Consider the following 19072-nt stretch of genomic DNA (forward strand, 5'->3'; position numbering starts at 1 on the left):
GGAACGTACAGAAGTATGTTTAACCAAAGAGTAAGTTTTCTTTTTTCTCATGTATTTTTATGGATTATATATAATGTTATTTTCACGTATGCTAAGATTATTCGATATGCTGTATTTTTTCATTAAAACAGCATGTTTTGAGTCAGATACTGTTTGCCCTTATAGAGAGGAAATGCTCTGAAGAAGGTTGCAGGTTAAAGCAGAGTGTAAAGGAAGATTTGAAGGAGAAAATGGAAAGAGAAATGTAAAGAGCTGTCTAGACTTAAAAATCTCTTTAGGTTAAAATGCTGTAATGAAATCCAAAAGATCATTCATACATCAGTTGTCCATGAAGACTGTTTTCCCTTGTAGTTATTCTGCATTTTCCCTAAGATGTAGGAAACTACATGAAATATAGTAGCACATGCATCCTGTAGGTGATGCGTTCTAATTTTCTTCTCTGACAGCCTCCACAAACTTCTTTTTATGAGATCTGACACTGTTTCAGTTAAATTGCAGAACAGCAGAGCAAAGCTGTGTCTGTTGGGAGATGCAATAGTATGCATAAATTAAGATGAACTGGTTCACTTAGCATAACTGAGAAGCGGATATCTACGTTCCTTTCTTCTTACTCTTCTTACTTAGGTGTTTTCTTCTTCTTTTTTTTTTTTTTTTTCTCTCTCTCTCCCGAGAACTAATCACAGCTTCTGTTTCTTTGTGGGAGCTGTTAGCCTATTTTTTATGATAGAGATTGGTGTGTGATGCCCTTGAGTCAGTATTGATGGGCATAGCCAGTTTGAACCAGGTCTCAAACTATTTTTTTACTCTTCCATTGAAAAAAGAGGAAGAACTCATACTCTTCATCTGTAGCAACACAAGTTACTTTTAGATTTCTTCATTCACACCTCTTTGATGTGTTTCATCTCAGCATTGACTTTTGACAGCATTGAATTTTTGACACTTGAACTATGTGTCTACATCTTGTTTTCCTCTTGATTGAGGAGTTGCAATGTCTTTTGGCTATTGTTTGGGCTTTTTTCCTGATTTTGTAACCTAGTTACTAATCCAGAATATGCTTGGAAAGATTCAGAATTTTCTTGTAACTACGGAAGTTCCTCGAGTTTTTTCCCACCTGTCAGTCTTCACTTAGCAGAAATTTACCTACTCCAGTCTCTCACACTTTCTTTAAATCGGTGTTAAGAAATCAGTTTAATGGGCATAGAGTAGTACAGGTTCTTCTGCCACACCCCTTTTGACACCAGCTTCTCTGAAGACTGGTCAAGCTCGACCACTGCTCTGTTGCCTGTGAATACAGTCAGAATACACACTGGTATTTTGTCAAGAAAAGTGGCAAGTTTGATAGTTGAGTAGTAGTTTAGGAAAAAACTGAGCCAATCTGCCTTTGGAGGGTGTTGAGTTACATGTCACATTGTTTGTTTTGAGGGAACTTAATCACTCTTGATGAACTGAAGCAAATCAGAAGTTGGTGACTGATGAATGTTCCTGAGCTAGAGCTGAGGGTTTCAGCCCCAACTGAGTGTGGCTACCTTCTGGATATGGTGGAAGGGAATGATGGAAAAAATGTAAGAAGTTTTTTTCTCTTCTTCAGTCTCTGGCCTTACATGGAATATCAGGCAATCTTCATTTTTCTCTTGTTCACTGGTGTCAAAAAGAATCTCTTGTATGGGTGTTGCACCTGTAAAAAGAGGTTAGTAACTTTTAAAATGCTTTAGTCATGATTCAGTGCTGTTCTCTGCAGCTCAAGAGGTCAAAGACAGCAGGTACATGGGACTGTTTCTTCTCATTGGTTTGAGTATAGGCTGCATGCTTCTGGAGGGGTATTAGGGCTTTCAAGTATCAGGTTTTTGAGCTGTCATCATGATAAATTCTGTTGTGTTAGAGGAGTCCATTAATTGAATATTAGGTCCTTACTGGGCAAGCAAAGGGAAGGAGAGTAGTGAGAACTGATCCTAGTGGCTCTCAGAGAAGAGCAGTACTAAAATTCCTCTTTCTCCAAAGCCCTTAAAGAATCTTGCCTTGTGAGAAAGAACAAATCTTTCCATATAACTTTCCAGATGACTGATCTGAAAAAACAAAACAAACCTAGAAGATACCACCATCCTAGCACCTTTTGCCACATTTTTTTTCTTCTATTTGTCATCTTTAATTGGAAATAGTTTTGGAATAAGATGATGAAATTATTATCTCATGAAATCTATTTTCTATTGCAAAAGACTATGAATATATATGCTTATTATAGTTTCAAAGCATTTAAAGTAGCAGACTGTTAGTAGAATTTTTTTTAAATGTCAAAACCTATTATCTGAGTGGTTAATAATACATTTATGAAAGAACGAGTTGTAGATTTGTACTTGTAGCTCTATTGTGTTGCAGAAGTTTCTTGCAATTTATAGGAAGTAGTTACTAATTATGTATTGAAACATCATGGTATGGAGATCTTTGAGAATTAAGAACCTAGTTGTTATGAAGAATGAAGCAGCTTAGGTATTGTTTGTAATTGGGTGCTGGACTGCATGGCAGATAAAGCACTTGATCCTCTGAAGACTGAAGTTTACTTCAAAGAGCTAATAGAAATATTTTTTTCAGCAAATCATTATTTAGCGAAGACCACTGAGAGAAACTTCTCCTTTAGTCTTTATCGCTTTCTCTACTGCACATTGTTTTAGATTACTTTTAAACATAAATCCATTAACTGGAGAGCTGGCGGTGGATTTTGCAGCTGCAGGTACAGACTATACTTCAGACTAGCTTGTAACCTCTGGCCCCACTCCCTTGATCACAGTAAATTAAAGTGCATGTTAGACTTCCCAGAAGGAAGGGAGTTTTAAGGGAAAGTTAGTCAAGAAATTATCAGGTAAGAAATAGGAGGGGTAAAGGCTAGATTTCAGTTGGACTTCTTGCATCTCACCTTGTTCTTCCTTCTCCTGCTTCTCACTTATATTCTTTGTCCTGCTGCCTAAATAATACAGAGTACTTTTCAGAAAGACTACTCTGGAATTAAAGAGTGGGGTGGGGTTTTTTGTTTGTCTTTATGAGCCTTAAATCACAGAAAATTTTCCAAATTATGACTAAGCCACTGAAGGTGTTTTACAGGACAGTCCTGAAAACATAAGTAAACACGGATTCTTTCTCATCTGGAGAAGTTCTGGACCTCTGTGGTTACAAGATGGTATGAGTGTCCTGAAAGCATAAGCAACAGACTGCTTATGTATCTGTATTTGCCTGCCAAGGTCCTGTAATTTTTTTACAATTCCCCTTTGGATCCACTTAGACATCACTCTTCTGGTACTTATGTGAGATGGGTTATTTATTTATTTATTTATTTATTTATTCATTCATTCATTTTAATTTCTGACAGACCTTGATGCCTTGCACTCCACTGTGTAATAAGTTTTACGTAAAAAGAATCTAAACTGTGGTGTTTGCCTTCCTGCCTCCCACAGATAAGTTACCTTTTTTAATAAGCTCTCAGAAGAAATGCAGTTAAATGCTGATCCTTGATTCAAGGATGTGTAGAAGCTAACAAATCATATATGAGATGCAGCTGGTGTACATTTCATTCCTGAAGTTAGTTTCTGTGTGTTTATTTTTGAATTATTCACTTGAGAAATAAAAGATAGGGGCTATTGTCTTCAGAAAAGTGTTTAGGTTTGGTCCATGAAATTCCCTCCGCCAATAGGTTGTCACCATCTTGTGATAGCTGTTTGATTTCCAGAAAACAGTACAGGTCACTGACGTGACTGTTCAAGGCTCAAGGCAGTAAAGCCTCTGTCTCGTTTAAAGTGTAGGGAGCTTATCCTTAAGCTTTCCTGATCCATTTATCCAATTGCGAAGGCCCATGAGTGTTTCATCCAGGAGTTCCTTTTTTCCCTTCATTAATTGAAAGCCAACACTGGCAGCTGTATTCCTGCTTGTAGGACAAGACTGGGAGTCTTTAAGAACTAGACTGGTTACCTCTCTGAGTGTAGTTGGTAAAGATGTTCAGCAGGCTGTTTAAAACTTGAGATACCACATTGCATCTTTCAAAATTTCCAGAGTAAATATTATTGGGCCTCTCATTTTTTCTTATTTTAGTCAGACAGTAAATCTCAAGTGGTTTCATTTAGACTTGGTACTCATGGTTGGGAATGAGTGCTGGGAGTCTGGAATAGATTGCTGTGCAACACCACATGCTACAAACATTCACAGATTTTACTGGAGGCATTAAGAATTAATTTTTAAAATTATGCCTCTCATCACCAACAGACCCAGTCTTTTTTGAGAAGAGAATATGACATCAGAGGAGAATGTGGCCTATAGATGTCCTATGGTTCCATATATTATCACAGACATGTAAAATCTGCTTCTTTCTTTTTTAAAAAAAACCTCTCATGCTTTCCTGGTCCTTGTTGCTAAAGATGCAGTAACCATTTGTTTTACTGGTAGACACGAGAGACTCCTGGAAGGATTGCAAGTAATGCGTTTTCAATTTTTTTGTCTTTTTTCCATTATAGTGGCTTTATCAATTAATGACAGCATGATTGGATAAGCTGCTAGAAATTTCTTGACCAAACAAACTAGCAATACCTTTCTTTCTGTTCATGTACAGAGCAGATTGCCATGGTTAGTTCTAGACATTTTTATTTTGCCTTTCCTAAGAGTGAGCTCACTGTATTTTCTGGGAAGAGTTTTGTCAGCTGAGGTGTGTAGCTCGGCATGCATTTAAAGATGAACTTACTGAAACATTGAAGTGAGGGATGGCTTTTGTTTTCAGCAGTTAAAAATCTCACTTGTTTGGTCAAATGATAAGTCTTCATTATTATGGGCGGTAATAGTCTCTTTTATTTCTTTTATGTTCTTTTCTCTCCTGTTTTTGAAAATAAAATCATGTAAATATATCTGGCATTTCCCAGACACTTATGCAGACACTTCCCATTCATAGTATTTCCTTTCCTACTCTTCTCTGAAAGTGTTCATAATACTGAGTACAAGTCAAAGGAAATGGATCTCTGTGGATGGAGGAGTAGTCTAGAAAAAGAGTTAATCTCTGGTAGATTATTCCAACATGCAAACTCTAGCTTTTTTAAATAGTATTTATATCTTCCCATCCACTCTAGAGGACAACTTCAAGATAGTACCGCTCGTTAACAAAATAATATTTTCTCTTTTTTTTTAATTAGTCTTTATTGTTATACTGTAACACCATGGAAGATGATCCATTTTATTAAGTGATGCAGGAAATTTCAGGAGGCTGCACACAGAAGGTGCAAATTCTCTTATTCTAGAAGTCTTGGGCACAGAGATGTTTGTCCTGGCCAAACATGGAGCTCAGTTAAACTGGTTAATAAATTTACCACATAGCTATTTGCACTCTAAGTCACTTTCAATATACAGTTGAGTGCAAGGGGTTACCTTTCATGTAACATAGACTCAGGGAGGCTGTTAGGCTTGAATGTTTCTCCTCATGGCATGTTTACCAAAAACCTGTCTTGGTATTTAAACAACCAACTGTTCTGTAGAAAATACACTCAAGTGATAAAGGTTCTGGTTTGCATAGGCACAGGGGCTCTGCCGTCTTGGCCAGGTGAAATAATTAGATATTTAAGACAGAATGAGGTTTGCAAGTAGTCTTCTTTCTGTTCCCTGAGGACATGATCTTCTAGGTGTGCTCACACATATGGAAAGTTTGCCATAAAGCACAAGAGCTGCATGTCCTTTCATTTCAGTAACAATGCTGGTAACCCCTGCTGACAGTTAGAACAGAAGACCCAAGTCTTGGCCTTTTTCCATATGCTGAAGTAATGGTTTAAAAAAACCCCACAACTTCATTATCTAATTTTGAATTTCCACATTGATTTCTACAGCATGTGCAATGAAATGGCAGGTTTCCATCTTATTTTCAAGTCCCATCTTATTCTAAAATACTAGTGACATTTATGGGCTGAAAAGGGTAACACTCAAACTGAAGACCATTTCATGGTGGCTGCTTGCCCACTCTTCTGCCAAAATTAGTGAAATCACTACTCCCTCCTCCAGTGCAGGGATGATGAAAGCCAGATTAACTTCCTTAAAAGTTCTACTTCATGTTCTTACAGCAGTGATACCTGTCCTTTCATCTCTGTGGAGTGCCTGCACTTGAGACCCTTAACATGAGGTGGTAGTCAATTTTGGGTTTATTTTAACTTTTTCAAGAAAGGTTTTGTCTGCAGAATGTTTAAATCTTGTGGTTTTTTTCTCTACAGAAAATATTTTTCTTATTTTCTTGGCTAAGTGGAAGATTAATTTCACACTTCTAGCTTACCTTTAACAATAGATTTATTTCATTACATCTACCTCAAATAGAAGTTACTAGTCCTCTTTATCTTACTAGATGTCATAGTAAAGACGTGTATTAATAAGAAGGGGTTTTTTTCATCCCCTGACCTGTCAAAAAACTTTATTCTCATGCAGTCTTTGAATGCCTTTCTTTATATGTATCTTTCTGCATGTATTTTCTTTACATCTTTCTTTTACCTATGCCTTTCTTTATGTATTTATTGGATAATATAGAGCAATCCTGTAGCTTTACACTGTTTCCTTACACTTGTTTTCTAGATTTGGGTAAAACATGATTTGCTTATAACTTTATGCTTTAATTATGTTTCTTCATATTTTGTTGTTTTTAAAGAACTGATGTTGGATAAAACAAGCATTCTCTCAGAGGAGAGATTCTTAAAAGTGGTTTGGATCCCATGTCAGTATGGACTTCCTCTGCAGTACTTTGCTCACATCCTTTCTACACTGATGCCTACTATGCCTTAAAAAAAAAAAAAAAAAAAAAAATTTTTATTTTTAGTTCTCATTAATTATTCTTACTTGATGTATTCCCCACCCCCATATTAGATGGTTCTGTAGCCTCCAAGAAGCATCCCTTCATTACCTGACCACCTTTTCAGGGTCATTGATGCACTATGTAATGGCAGACAGTGATCTCTCTAATGGGTTCCATTCTCAGGGACTAGAATGTGGCATGAAGACAGTGATACCTCCAAAACTGGGGACCATTTTTGGAAGCCATGGTTTTAGTAGTCACCGCTTTAAAAGCTCATTTTGGTTTTTATGTGGTTTATATCATTAGAGTTTCTTTTCCCTGTCCTTTCAAAATACAGGAATCTGTCTGTTTACTCAAGTGTTACTCAACAGCCTAATAATGCCTTGTGTTTTTTCTGGCAAAGGTTTTTTTCTGGTTCTGTGAATAAATTTGTGGCAAGTTTTTAAGTGTTCTTTGACTTTGCTTGTAAACAAAGCTTTCCTGAAAATACTTAACTTCACCAAAATCAAATATTCTTTAAAAATTAGCAAACCTGGAATAGTTGAGAGCAATGGTCTCTGCTCCCTTGAGCCACATTACTATACTAACTCCAGATGACTGACCAACCAACTTGAGCAATGTGTTTTGCTTCTGTAATTGAACACAGTTTTCCTTTTATATTGCAGTTAAGTGATCTTTTTTTTTCCAGTTTCCTAGAAGACACTTATATCAATGCCAAGACAGACCAAGGTTCTTACCCCATTACATTATCACCAATTGTGGACAATAACAGATGCCTATGGGAGAATATAGGGATGGGGCTGACACACAGGTAGTGTCCTGTTATTGCTAGTATGTGGTCAAGGGTAGTGTCTCCTCATTTATTAGCCCTTGATAGCCTGTTCTTACATGAATTTACCCAATTACTTTTGAATCTGTAACTATTTACTGCCCAGCATATAGTGCTGAGCTTTTCCAAAGCTTAAGTGATGTGTTGTTTAGCGTAAGTTCTTTTACAAGTGGCACTATTTCTTCTAATGGTGCACCTATTTCTTTGAATATATTGGTCAGTCCAATTCTATTCATTTTTTTACCAGTCATAATTTTAAAAAACCTTTATGATACATTTGGTCATCAAGGCTGCAAAGTCTTAGTTTATTTCATTTTAGATAGTACAGCAGCTCAACTCTGTACCGTGGGTTGTTTAGTTGCCTTTTTCTTGTCCCTTTTCCAGTTCTGTCTCCTTGAGAAAGGGGGGAAAATGCATATGGTGTTAAAGTGGTACTAATGATTGAATGCAGTCTCATTAAGTAATTTCTATTTCTTCTCACCTTTCCTAACATCTGATTTTTTTTTTCTTTTAACTGCTAATGTGCTCAGTGCTGACATCAGAAGAGCAAAATTTTAAGGCTGTATTTGAACAATAGTAAATAGTAATAATCAACTTGGAGCCTGACACTGTATGTGTTAAATTCAAACACCCACCCTTCTTGCTTTGTTTTACTTCTCTGACATAGGATTTGTAACTCATGACCTGTAAGGGGACTTAACTCCTCCTTCCCCGGCTTCATTATACAAGGGGACTAGTCATTTCTGATGCCATTTTTTCTGATACTCAAAATGGTACTGTGAAAATGCTTCTGTTATTCCTATAAGGAAAAGTAAAGAAAAAGTCAGGCTAATTAAATTGTTACAAGACGACAGTATTTAGAAAGCTTCTGTTTTATTTTTACCCAAAGGCTGCTGTTTTCTTAAAGAGATCCGATTTTGAAATACTCTGCAGGCAATCTGTTTTTTCTATCAAAACAGAGCAGAACACAGGGTGTTAATTAGGCCTATTATAAAAGAGGCGTGCCCTGGGTTGATTCTGAAACAGAAAATCAAGAGGCAGCAGAGCATGACGTATTTGGAACTGACACTATTGCCTGCAGCGTGGACTGCATTCGTAGATCATATGTTTGCAAAGATGCAGTAAAGGAGGGCTGAGGAAAGGCTCCAGTTTTAAAATATTTAGCAAAAAAAACATGTGGCCCTATTGGAAAGACAGCATGTCTCACTCATACTTGGCAGTATCTGCGGCCACAAGACTGTGTCTGAAGGTTTTAATTAAAAATACAAAACAAGCGTTTCCTTTGTGTGGCTTTTTTGAACAGCGGTGTTTGTAGCTACTGAGAGTCTTTAATATGATAATGAGATGCTGGAAGTCTTTAATTTAATCATGGCTATGGGTTTTAGGTTTGTGAATAACATACTGAGGCATTTAAAGTATCTCCTCAGTAATTACTAAGCATGTTGTAGAAATGGTGTAAAATTGACAGAACTTTTAAGATTATTTTTAAATTATTCAGAGATAAAAAAATGTAAAATAAAATACAAAATAAAAATGTAGCAGCAGGTATGTGTGGTACTGCAGTCATGATCTTAACATTGGACTTTATAAACTTTTGAGTAAGTAGCATGGTAATGAGAAGGGTCTCATCACTTTAAGAATCTGAAAGTAAAATAAGACAATGTTCTTTAAAAAACTTCATTGCTATAAAAGAAAAAATAGGTGTCTTGAAATACAAAGGTATTGGGGTTTTTTGCAGAGGAGGTTTGGGTACGCTGTAGTAAATTTTGAACATATGTGCATGGTGTGAATAGAACAGTTTCATAATACAGCTGTTCTATGTAACTCTCAGTGGTTTTCTTCTGCATTACTTAAAACTGAGCCTAGATGGCTACTTCTGGGTGAATATTTAACAGAATACAACCATTCATCTTTCCAGGAAGATACAAATTCTCATTGAAATAGGAGAAAAATAGATCCAAAACAAAATATGAAATGAGACTTGAAGGCATCTCTTGGGCCACTGGAAACTGCTGCATGCAAGGTAGAGACCTCTTGGAATGGAAGATGAGAGCATAATTATAAAATCAGAATTCAACTTCATCTTTGATTGTAGAGGTCAATTTGTTCATTTCGAGTTTTAACCTGTTATTTTTCCTTCTTGTCATCTGTTAAATATAAGCCACACTTGTAGTTACTTGCAAGAATTTTTTTGTTTACATTTACATTTCCTGGGTTTAGTCATTCTTTCCAGAATGTCTTTTTCTTTTCAGTTATTTCTTTTGAATTGTCCATTCATGACTGTCCCTCTCATGTTTGCAGTGGCAGATCTCTTTGAGAAAACAAATAAAAGGGCTGCAATTTGGAATGAGTTTCCATTGGTGCCTTGCCAGCACACTCTTCTTTCCTTCAACAAAGGCAGAAAGTCAGTCATGTATATTGGTCAGAAGTAAGAAATTGCACATAAGAACTATCCATACTTTTGTGGACCCCTAAAATAACTGAAATCAAATAATTTCTTAAAAGATGCAAGTCTGTAAATGAGAAATCATGTACAGTAGATTGAGAGCATATATACACAGCTTTCTCCTAGCACAGAAGCAAGGAGAGCATGCATCTGGCAATATGATATATTTAAAACTGGTGGAGGTGTTTGGCTTTTTTCCTCAAGTGTTTGTTTTATTTTACATCATTTGTAGGCTCCTTTGAGGTAGTAATTCCTAGTTTGGTCATAGTGAGAATCACAGTGAGAAGGCCTTCACGTTAGATGCAACTAAAGCCGAACTTAATCATCTTCTTACAAACTACTCTTCTCTATTTGTTTCTTTTATCTGCTGTAAAGTGTGAAGATTAGGGGTATAATGGATATGCTACATTAATAGTTTCCTTTATTTTAAAATAAATGTGCATATTCTTTGTGGTGTGTTTTAAATATCCTTTGCAATGGGAATAAGTTTTATAATCTTATTCATAGCCAGTTAAGTTGTACTGAGGATGTTAAATGAATTGCAAAAAAAAATTTATTGCCTTTCAGTACTATCTATTTAATGGGCCATTAGGCCTGGCTATTCTTTGTTTGAATATTGTATAATATTAAAAGAAAGCAAAGGAGCATTAGACTCAGTTGGGCCATTATCTTGTTACAGATATATATGCAATTGAAGGTGATGCTTTGATCCTGTGAAACTACCTGCCCTCATATGCTTTTTCATTATATTAAGGTTGTAATTGCATATGGGTAGTCTTAGGTCTTTGTAAGAAATAGACCTATGTTGGTGATGAATAAATAGGCCTGTGTAAAGTCATTGAAATGTTTTGAAGTCACACACACAATCTTTGAATGTTAATCAGTTTTTTCCCAGGAATAAGTAGTCTGTGTCTAGAAGTTTTCAAAAATGTGATCAGTACCTTAATATCTCATGACCTTTAGGCGTTTGTGAAAGCCTGCAGTTTTGAAAAGACAGGATGCTCAGCAGTTTCTGAAAGTCTTAAAATAACTTGTCAGACTCCTCTTCCCTCCACCACCCCAAATCAGACTTCTTGCTATTAGCATGTGAGGGAGATCTGGTTTTATGAAATGTCTGGTTTATACCTGTTTGAGCCTTTAGTGTCTCTACATTGCAAATACGAGGCTAACTGAACTGTAGTGATTCCACTAAAACTTGACCTTTATTTACCTAAAGGAATGGGAGGGAGGGACGGACAAGACCTTGTCCTACTAAACCATGAGATGTTTTCCAGATGTTTGCTATCCCTGCCTGTCTTAGTAAATGGCAGTGACTTTTCTGAAACTTCTTTTTGTAAATGCAACAGAATTACATGAGACGCCTTTATGATATGAACAGTGAGGATATATGCATGCTGCCTATTGTCCAGAACAGTTACAGTGAACTCGCTAATCATCAAGGGTAATAGACATTGGCCTGGTTTTTGGACATATCCACTCATCCTTCTGGAACTCATAATTCCAGCAATTAAAAAACAAAGGCGGTAATAAGCATGCTGCTGTTACTATCTTTTAAATCAGCTGTCTGTGGTAGCACTGGGATTCCAACCTTCAAGCACTGCTGTTAGTCTTGTCACCCACCCCGTGGTGGTGTTGCCCTGCTGCTCTCTGTCACCTCCTGGCCCCGCTCCCTCACCCTGGGCTGTCACAGCTGCCTCCTGGCTGCTGGCGAGGGGACATTTTACAGGTCTCCTGCAGCTGGCTGCTCATGCTCCAGGTTCAGCAGCTGTTTTGAACTTGTGCTCTGCTTCATGCTCTGCTGTTTGAACAGGTTAACTACTGGTATAGCCAGAAGGTGAGATCTCGGGGTGATTTGCTGAATACAAGTTGAGAAGCACTTAGGAGGCTCGCTGGGGAAGTCCGGTGGTGCAAAAGCCCTGTTCCAGACACTGGTTTTAGAGCCTTCTCTGAGACAACACTGTTGTCGCCAGGCAGCCTTTTCCTGCCAGGCTTGTTTAAGGCAGACAAGGAAGCAGGATAAAAGATGAGTGCAAATCCCTGCTCTGAGTCTAGTAATAAAATAATTTAATATTTATTTCTCTTTTGATGTAAGTATGTGGCATACAGTAGTCATTTGAAGAAATACTCAGGAAACCTAGCAAATGTTCAGATTCTCAGGCGGGACTTCTGTTTGAGAGTCAGCAAGGGGGAGCTTCTGAACTGGTCTCTGGTACTGGGGGTTGTACCTTCCTCAGCAATTCACTGCCCCACAGAATCAGGGAGCACCAACAGTACAGAAATGGACAGATGTGGAAGACCCCCAGTTTGTGTGTGTCTAGCAGCCAGGACAGTCCAGGTACACTCAGCGCAGGAGTCAGAGCACCAAACTGAGCTGTTTGGCAAAGAAATGTCATTATTTAATAATGTTTTTGACTTGGGGATAACAGAGAATCCTGGATAATATATACATCTGTCAGTCTTACAAAGCCAAGAATTTTAATCTCCTGTTCTCATTTTCTTGGGAATGCTTTGTATTTGCAGTTTTCTGTGCTTCTGTGCATGCCATTAAATGGTCATATCAATTAAATGTTGCTAATGCCTTCTTATACAACTGAAGTACCCATGTAAAAAAAAATGACATATTTAAGATGTGCTAATACTATTCAAATTATAGCTCTGCTATAAGCAAAAGTATTTGTTTCTATTTTGTGATATGTTGAATTTTCTTTCCTACACAAGAAGCTACCCCATTTAATTCAAGTAAAATGTTATGCTACACCTACATTTCTGAATTCAGTCAGGCAGAAAAAAGTTGGGTAGATTCCCGAGGAATAGCACACTTTGAAGAAAACAGTGTGTTACTTTTAACACTTGTTCTTCACTGAAGTTTATATTTGCTCAAAGTCCAAATTTCTGTTGTCTTATTTGGTAAAATGTCTGTATGTGAGAATGATAGTCCAAAGGTTCCATTGCTTCTCTTTGATGGAAATAGGATGCGTTAATCTGCAGATTCGTATTTTATGGTTTTATTTGTGGTTTTAGTCTTTTGATTCAGTTCCTTTAAAGGACTTTGTTACAGGATCTAAATGTTTTTTTTTACAAAACTGAAACATTGATATTTCTGAAATACTCTCCCCAAATATATACATAATGATATATAAAGGGAAGACATCTATCATAAATCCCAACCAACTAAATATGCTGCAGACACTAAAAGCAGTAAAGGTGATGATGGATTCTGAGTGGTACAGCCTGAACGCTGAGGTTCTAGTTTGATCTCTGCTGGACTTGCAAAGCCTCTGACAGGCCAGAAAGGTGCTGTTAGGACATCTGGAGATGCAACTGGCCACAACAGGAGGAGACAGACAGTTTAGCAAACAGTAGATCTGGGCCAGGGGGGTATTTTACAAAGGAGTATCTTGTAGACCTAGTGGCTTAAACATAGTGTCTTTAAAAATTGAGCATTATTCAGTTTGGAATATCTAATTACATGTAGATATTTTTTAAATGCTCAAGTCTTCTTAACCTATTTCAGAAAGCACATTTGTATCTGGAGAAAACATACCGTGGTCAGTTTGGCAATCTCTTTCAATTGAAAGCAAAGTAGGCACAAGGAGTAGATGAACTATCAAGTAAATAAATAGTAAATTGCCAATTTTGCGTTCTCTAGAGGAAGTTTTTCTGATACTTAACCAGATATCCAGTCCTGACAAACGTGTTTCAGATTCAGATTGGGGATGAGGGGGAGTTCTGGCATTTTGGACAAACACTTGCATGGATCATAATCCTTAGTAAGTATAAGAAAGGCCTTGGAAAAAAAATAGTGTAAGACACATAATGGTGTCAAGAAATTTGAGTTTCAAATAGTTCAGTGTTAAGGTAAAAGAAATTGGTAGTTGTCCCCTAAAAGATTGTTTTATTTGAAAACAAGTGAACGTATTTCATTTGTTTCACATGGGAACAATTGCAAAGCAGTGCAAGAGAGTTGAATCTGCGAAAACCAGTAATTCTCTCATATCTTTCTGGAAAACATTTCCATTTTAAAGTTATGTCAGTTCAGTTTCCCTCCTGACAGTAATTTTGAATTTAAGTAAGCATTTAGCAAAGGAGAGGACAAGCAAGCACTGAAGGATTTGAAATTATGTATTCTGACCTCATGAAAATCTAATGGTTAAAATAAATAAATAAAAGCTTTCCAGAAGTGAAATGCTGTGGTTATCTAAGTGGTTGTATCTCTCCTTCACTCGCTATCTTCATAATAAACAACTATTGATTAAATTGAGGAGCTGCTTGATCTTAGCACTTCAGGTAGGAGATAGTTTCTGGTGAGGGCTACACTATGGGGCTTTATGGTGTCCTTTTCTCCCTGTCTTTTGTCCTGCTCTCCCACACACACCACTTTTTCTTTTTCTTTTTAATTTACATGTCATCAGATCAGTGGTTATTTTAAGGCCATTTTACACACTGTGGGGATTTTTCTGTGGAAAGTAGTTCACTAGAGACTGAGCCTAAGGAAGATAGATAGATAGATAGATAGATAGATAGATAGATAGATAGATAGATAGATAGATAGATAGATAGATAGATAGACAGACAGATAGAATGTAAGAATTGACAGATAATTGAAACTCGTTTTCTTAATGCCAATGTTTAAATTCAATGGAGTTTGCTTTAAATATGTGGAATATTTTGACACAAGATATTTTTATAGCCATGATACAAGGCCTGACAGGTCAGTGCTTCATTTCAGTAAATTTTCTTCCTGTTCAACACAACAAAACTTCATCCAGTTGAGAGTTTGTGACATTGTAATAGCTTCAAAAGATGAATAGCAAGCTGTTGATCAAAGAATTAGTAGAGATAAATCCAGTTTTAAACCCGGATAAACCGGCTAGTTAAATTTTGCTTGGCAATTTATACTGTCCCATCATGCTGTACTTAAAGCTAAGGGTTTGGTGACAAGAGATGAGAGTTTGTGATCTGCTTTAGCTTGGAAGGTGAGATGTTCTAAATGAAACATTAAAGGGTTCTGTGCCTTGTTCCATCCTAATGCAAGTTGTCAGAGACTCTTTGTTTGTTGGGGGGGGTGGGGTTGCTAGAAAAAGTGTAATTTATTTTCTAATAAACTCAGTCATTTGTAAATTCTTTGAACTAAAGCATTTTTTTTTTTCTGCAGTTAGGTTATAAATAGCATGTCCTAGGGCCAGAGGAAGCAGCTGTGTTAAAGTATCTGCGTATTACTACATTTTCATGATTTCTATTAATGATACAAAGTCAGTTGAAATGACATCCATTACATATTTGTCCAAGCAAGTGGAAAAGAAAAACAAAGTGGTGCTAGAGAATCCTTGTCAGAGAACCTGATATCTATATTCTAACCACAGTTAGTTCTATGAGACATATACATCACACTGAGCAGCCCTAAGACAGTGAGGTTTGCCTACCTAATGTATATTCTTATTCATCTTTACTATTTTGTGGTTGATATGTATGCAGATAAAATTTGCATCTTCTTCGGAGGCTTTGCATGCTCTGAAGAATACATAATGTTTTTTTAAATGATGCTTTCTCCATGAAAAGAAGTAAAGCTAGACTTCTTAGTAGATAACTTCATTTATTTCATGAACATAAATATTCGTGCAATAATGCAGACAAATTTTCCCAATGGAGGATATAACTATAAACAGAGTGGGTGATGTGAAGGTCTTTCTTTATTAATGTTTAAGCTCTTAGAATCAGCAGGTACTACCCTGTTTCACCATAGGTTACAATTTTTCCTCCACAGGTACTTGTTTGCGAGTGCTGTCAGCATACGACTTGTGTACATTAAGCTACTAGAAATAAATATGGCACGTGGTAATCCTGTCCTGTACCTTGTTAGCACTTCTGTCATCTTGTGGTTTTTGCTAACCTTTGCTTTCCAGGTACCTTATGCAATTTTTTCCAGACAAGTCCATTAAAACACAAATTATAAATGGCTATTAAAAATTCCTGGTTTTTATCATTAAATAGCAACAATATTTTAATAATTATTAAAATCTGTCCTTTCTATTTAAAACATCTGTATAAAGAGTGGATGGGTCTTCAGTTTTAGCAATTTTTGTAAACTGTTTTTCTCTCTTAGTTTTGGATATGGCCCGACATGTTCCACTTTACCGAGCTCTGCTAGAATTACTCCGTGCTATTGCATCCTGCACATCAATGGTACCATTACTGCTTCCTCTGTCAGGAGAAAGTAGTGAAGAGGAGGAAGAACAGTTGGAGTCACAAGCTTCTGTTGGGACTTTGCTGGCTAAAATGAAGACCTGTGTAGACACCTATACCAACCGACTGAGGTAATCATTTTTATCATCCCTCACCTTCATTTAAACTGTATTTTGTACTTTTATACATATTATGAATATAGAAGTGAAAGATGATTCAGTTCTGTATATTTATCTGAATGGATGCTGCAGTCCAGAGTGAAAACATAGCATCTGTTTGATCTAGGTTTATGTTTATACGTATGTATTTTGGTTTACTGTTTACAAGGAGGAGTTTTTTGTATGGCACCAAGAAGCTGGTAGGTTTGCATAATCTTGTGACTTCATTGGTAACTAACTGGTCATTGATCAGAAAGAGGATTGCTGTTCAAGAATCTAGGAGCTTCACATCATTCTTAAATTTCTTTCTCTATTCAGTGAGGTGAGTCTTTATTTTTCAGGACTCTGCATTTCCTGCTGAGTCTGAAGGCAGGAGCATTCCTTGGGAAGAAGCAGCATTCCTCTTTCTTGAAGAAGCCCATTCTGTAAAGAATGGGACTGGGGAGGACCAAACCAAATGGTAGTTTTTGCAAGAGAAGTCCTAACTATCTTCTATATTGCTTCTGTACTGCTTTACCCATTGAGTGAGGACTGGGTTCCTCAGTGGATTCTCTGTTGGAGGCTAACTGGTTAGGAGAGGAAGGAGCCCTTTGAATTCTGTCAGGAAGAATAAGTTTCAGGAGGCAAAAGATTTGGGAGTCACTATTTGTGATGAGACGTCTAGCTGTAAAGAAGTGGTTGAAAATTTTTTACTAGTGGTATCTGTGGGTGCTACATATGAAAATCATGTTTCTATACATTGGTGATTTTATGACAGCTAGTTTGTCCATTAGCACAGGCATCCGAGGGGAGCTGCTATGCTGAAGATGATGTGAAATTACAAACAAATGCCCTGGAGCCATCCATGCCAGACTTCAGGGTCTTCCAGCCTACTCTGGGAAACTCTGTTTGACAGTTCTTGTCAAACACTTGCGGTCTGGCAGAGCAATTAGCAAACAAATGGAAAAGCGTCTGAATATCCCATCTCAGCTGTGATGCCATCGGGCTGTGTGAGCATTGCAACTTGATGCTATCTGAGCTTGTTCTCACACCTTCCAGAATTCAGCAGATTTTTTAAGGAAACACGTATAGACAAACCATAAGTGACAGTTTATTTCAGTAACCAGGGACCAGCCTCTAGGTAACTCCATTTGTAAAATGGTTAAAAAGGCAATAATAAACACAGATTCTCTTCCAGGCCCAGACTAATTGTTAGATGGTTTTCTTCCTTGATGATTTTGGTGTGGTCCACAGTTACTCTGTCAAACCTGGGTATTATTGTCCTGTTTATCCCTCCAGCTGGTTGGGCCCATAGGTATTGGAGAAGAATAAGATGTGGACTAGCACTCTTTTTCCTGTTCAACTCAGTAACAACCAGTACCCAAACTGCTAAATCAATTTTCCCTCTAAATATTCTGCTTTGACAAAGAACAACTGCACATTCTGGATAAATACAATGCAGCTTTGTATTATTTTAACAGACTAAACTGCTTACTTCTACCTTCCTGATGTTTCTTTTGCCATTTCTGACTGTTCCAAAGGTCAAATCATCTGATCAGAGCACTGCTGAGTGATTCACGCAGTGTTACTTCATAGTTGCTTTTACCATCAGTTCTCACACTGCAAAACTCTGGCTTCTTGTCTTCAGAAATGCTGCTATCACTGAGGTCTGGCTGTCATCTGTGAAATGTTGCTCTTTTGTTATGGCCCACAGGGCAGGGTACAAGTCAGAGGACCTGGTGTTTAGTCATTTGACTGATTAAGTCGGTGCTGCATGTGGTTGCTCTTGGAAGGGACAGTCACCAGACCAGCGCACACAGAAGGACCCCCAGCATGCTTCCCAGTACCTCCTGCTCTGGGAGGTGCTGTAGCTGGTACAGATTTCACAACCAACTTTCCATCTCCGTTTCTACATGTCTTCAACCATTGTAGTTTTCAGAACCAAGGATTTGGGGGGTTTTAATGGCTAAATCATCTTTTTCTGCTCTGACGGAGGGATTTGGAAAAGCAAATGCTACAATACAAATTATAATTTCTTTCTTTTAATAATTTTCCACTTCCAGCAATTAATTGGTTTCTTGATTTTGCTTTCAATCTAAAGATGACTTATTAGGAAATATTACTTGTCCTTCCACACAAAAATTAGCACTGTCACTAAGTTTATGCTGAAACATCATGTAAAGAAGAATAAATACAGTGTCAGGAAAAGGGGTGTGTAGAATGTTCTTCCTCCCAATGTAAACTGAGTATATTTACCAACCAATATCTGGGAGATTTTCTGAGTAGGAATCCCATTATTGGGAGCTCTTTCTAGTAACTGCTGATGGACTGGACTTTATCTATGGATTCTGTTAATCCTTCTTGACTCAGATTGCCGGTCTTGCATATCAAGCATGTAATGCACCTGTGGTGGGATTTATTTTTTTTTTCTGACTTAATGCAAAAGAAAGAGAATTAGCAAGGACAAATAAGAGTTGTCTATGTTGAATACCCATCTAAAAATGTCAGCTGGCAGTATTACGTGGATCATAGTATACGTAATTGCCTTAAAATAGAAAAGAAAATATATTTGGCTTCTGTGTATTCTGTTTCCAGTATAAATGTATGTATAAAATTCTTCACCACGATCACCTGTTTTTTTTTTTTACTAATGTGGTCATCTCTTAGCCTTAGATTTAATGGACATG

The 19072-nt window shown here is 37.1% G+C and overlaps 1 protein-coding gene across 1 annotated transcript in view; it reads left to right on the plus strand.

Moving 5' to 3' along the window:
• The window catches only part of BIRC6 (baculoviral IAP repeat containing 6), a 172866-nt gene that overhangs the window by 130360 nt on the left and 23434 nt on the right, over positions 1–19072 (plus strand). The window contains exon 66 of the mRNA XM_026844602.1: positions 16169–16379. Coding sequence (XP_026700403.1) covers positions 16169–16379 — 211 coding nt within the window. The remainder of the gene's footprint in view (positions 1–16168; positions 16380–19072) is intronic.

The sequence above is a fragment of the Athene cunicularia genome (assembly GCF_003259725.1).
Source record: "Athene cunicularia isolate RWA chromosome 3 unlocalized genomic scaffold, athCun1 chr3_part1, whole genome shotgun sequence".
In the NCBI taxonomy this organism is placed as follows: Eukaryota; Metazoa; Chordata; class Aves; order Strigiformes; family Strigidae; genus Athene; species Athene cunicularia.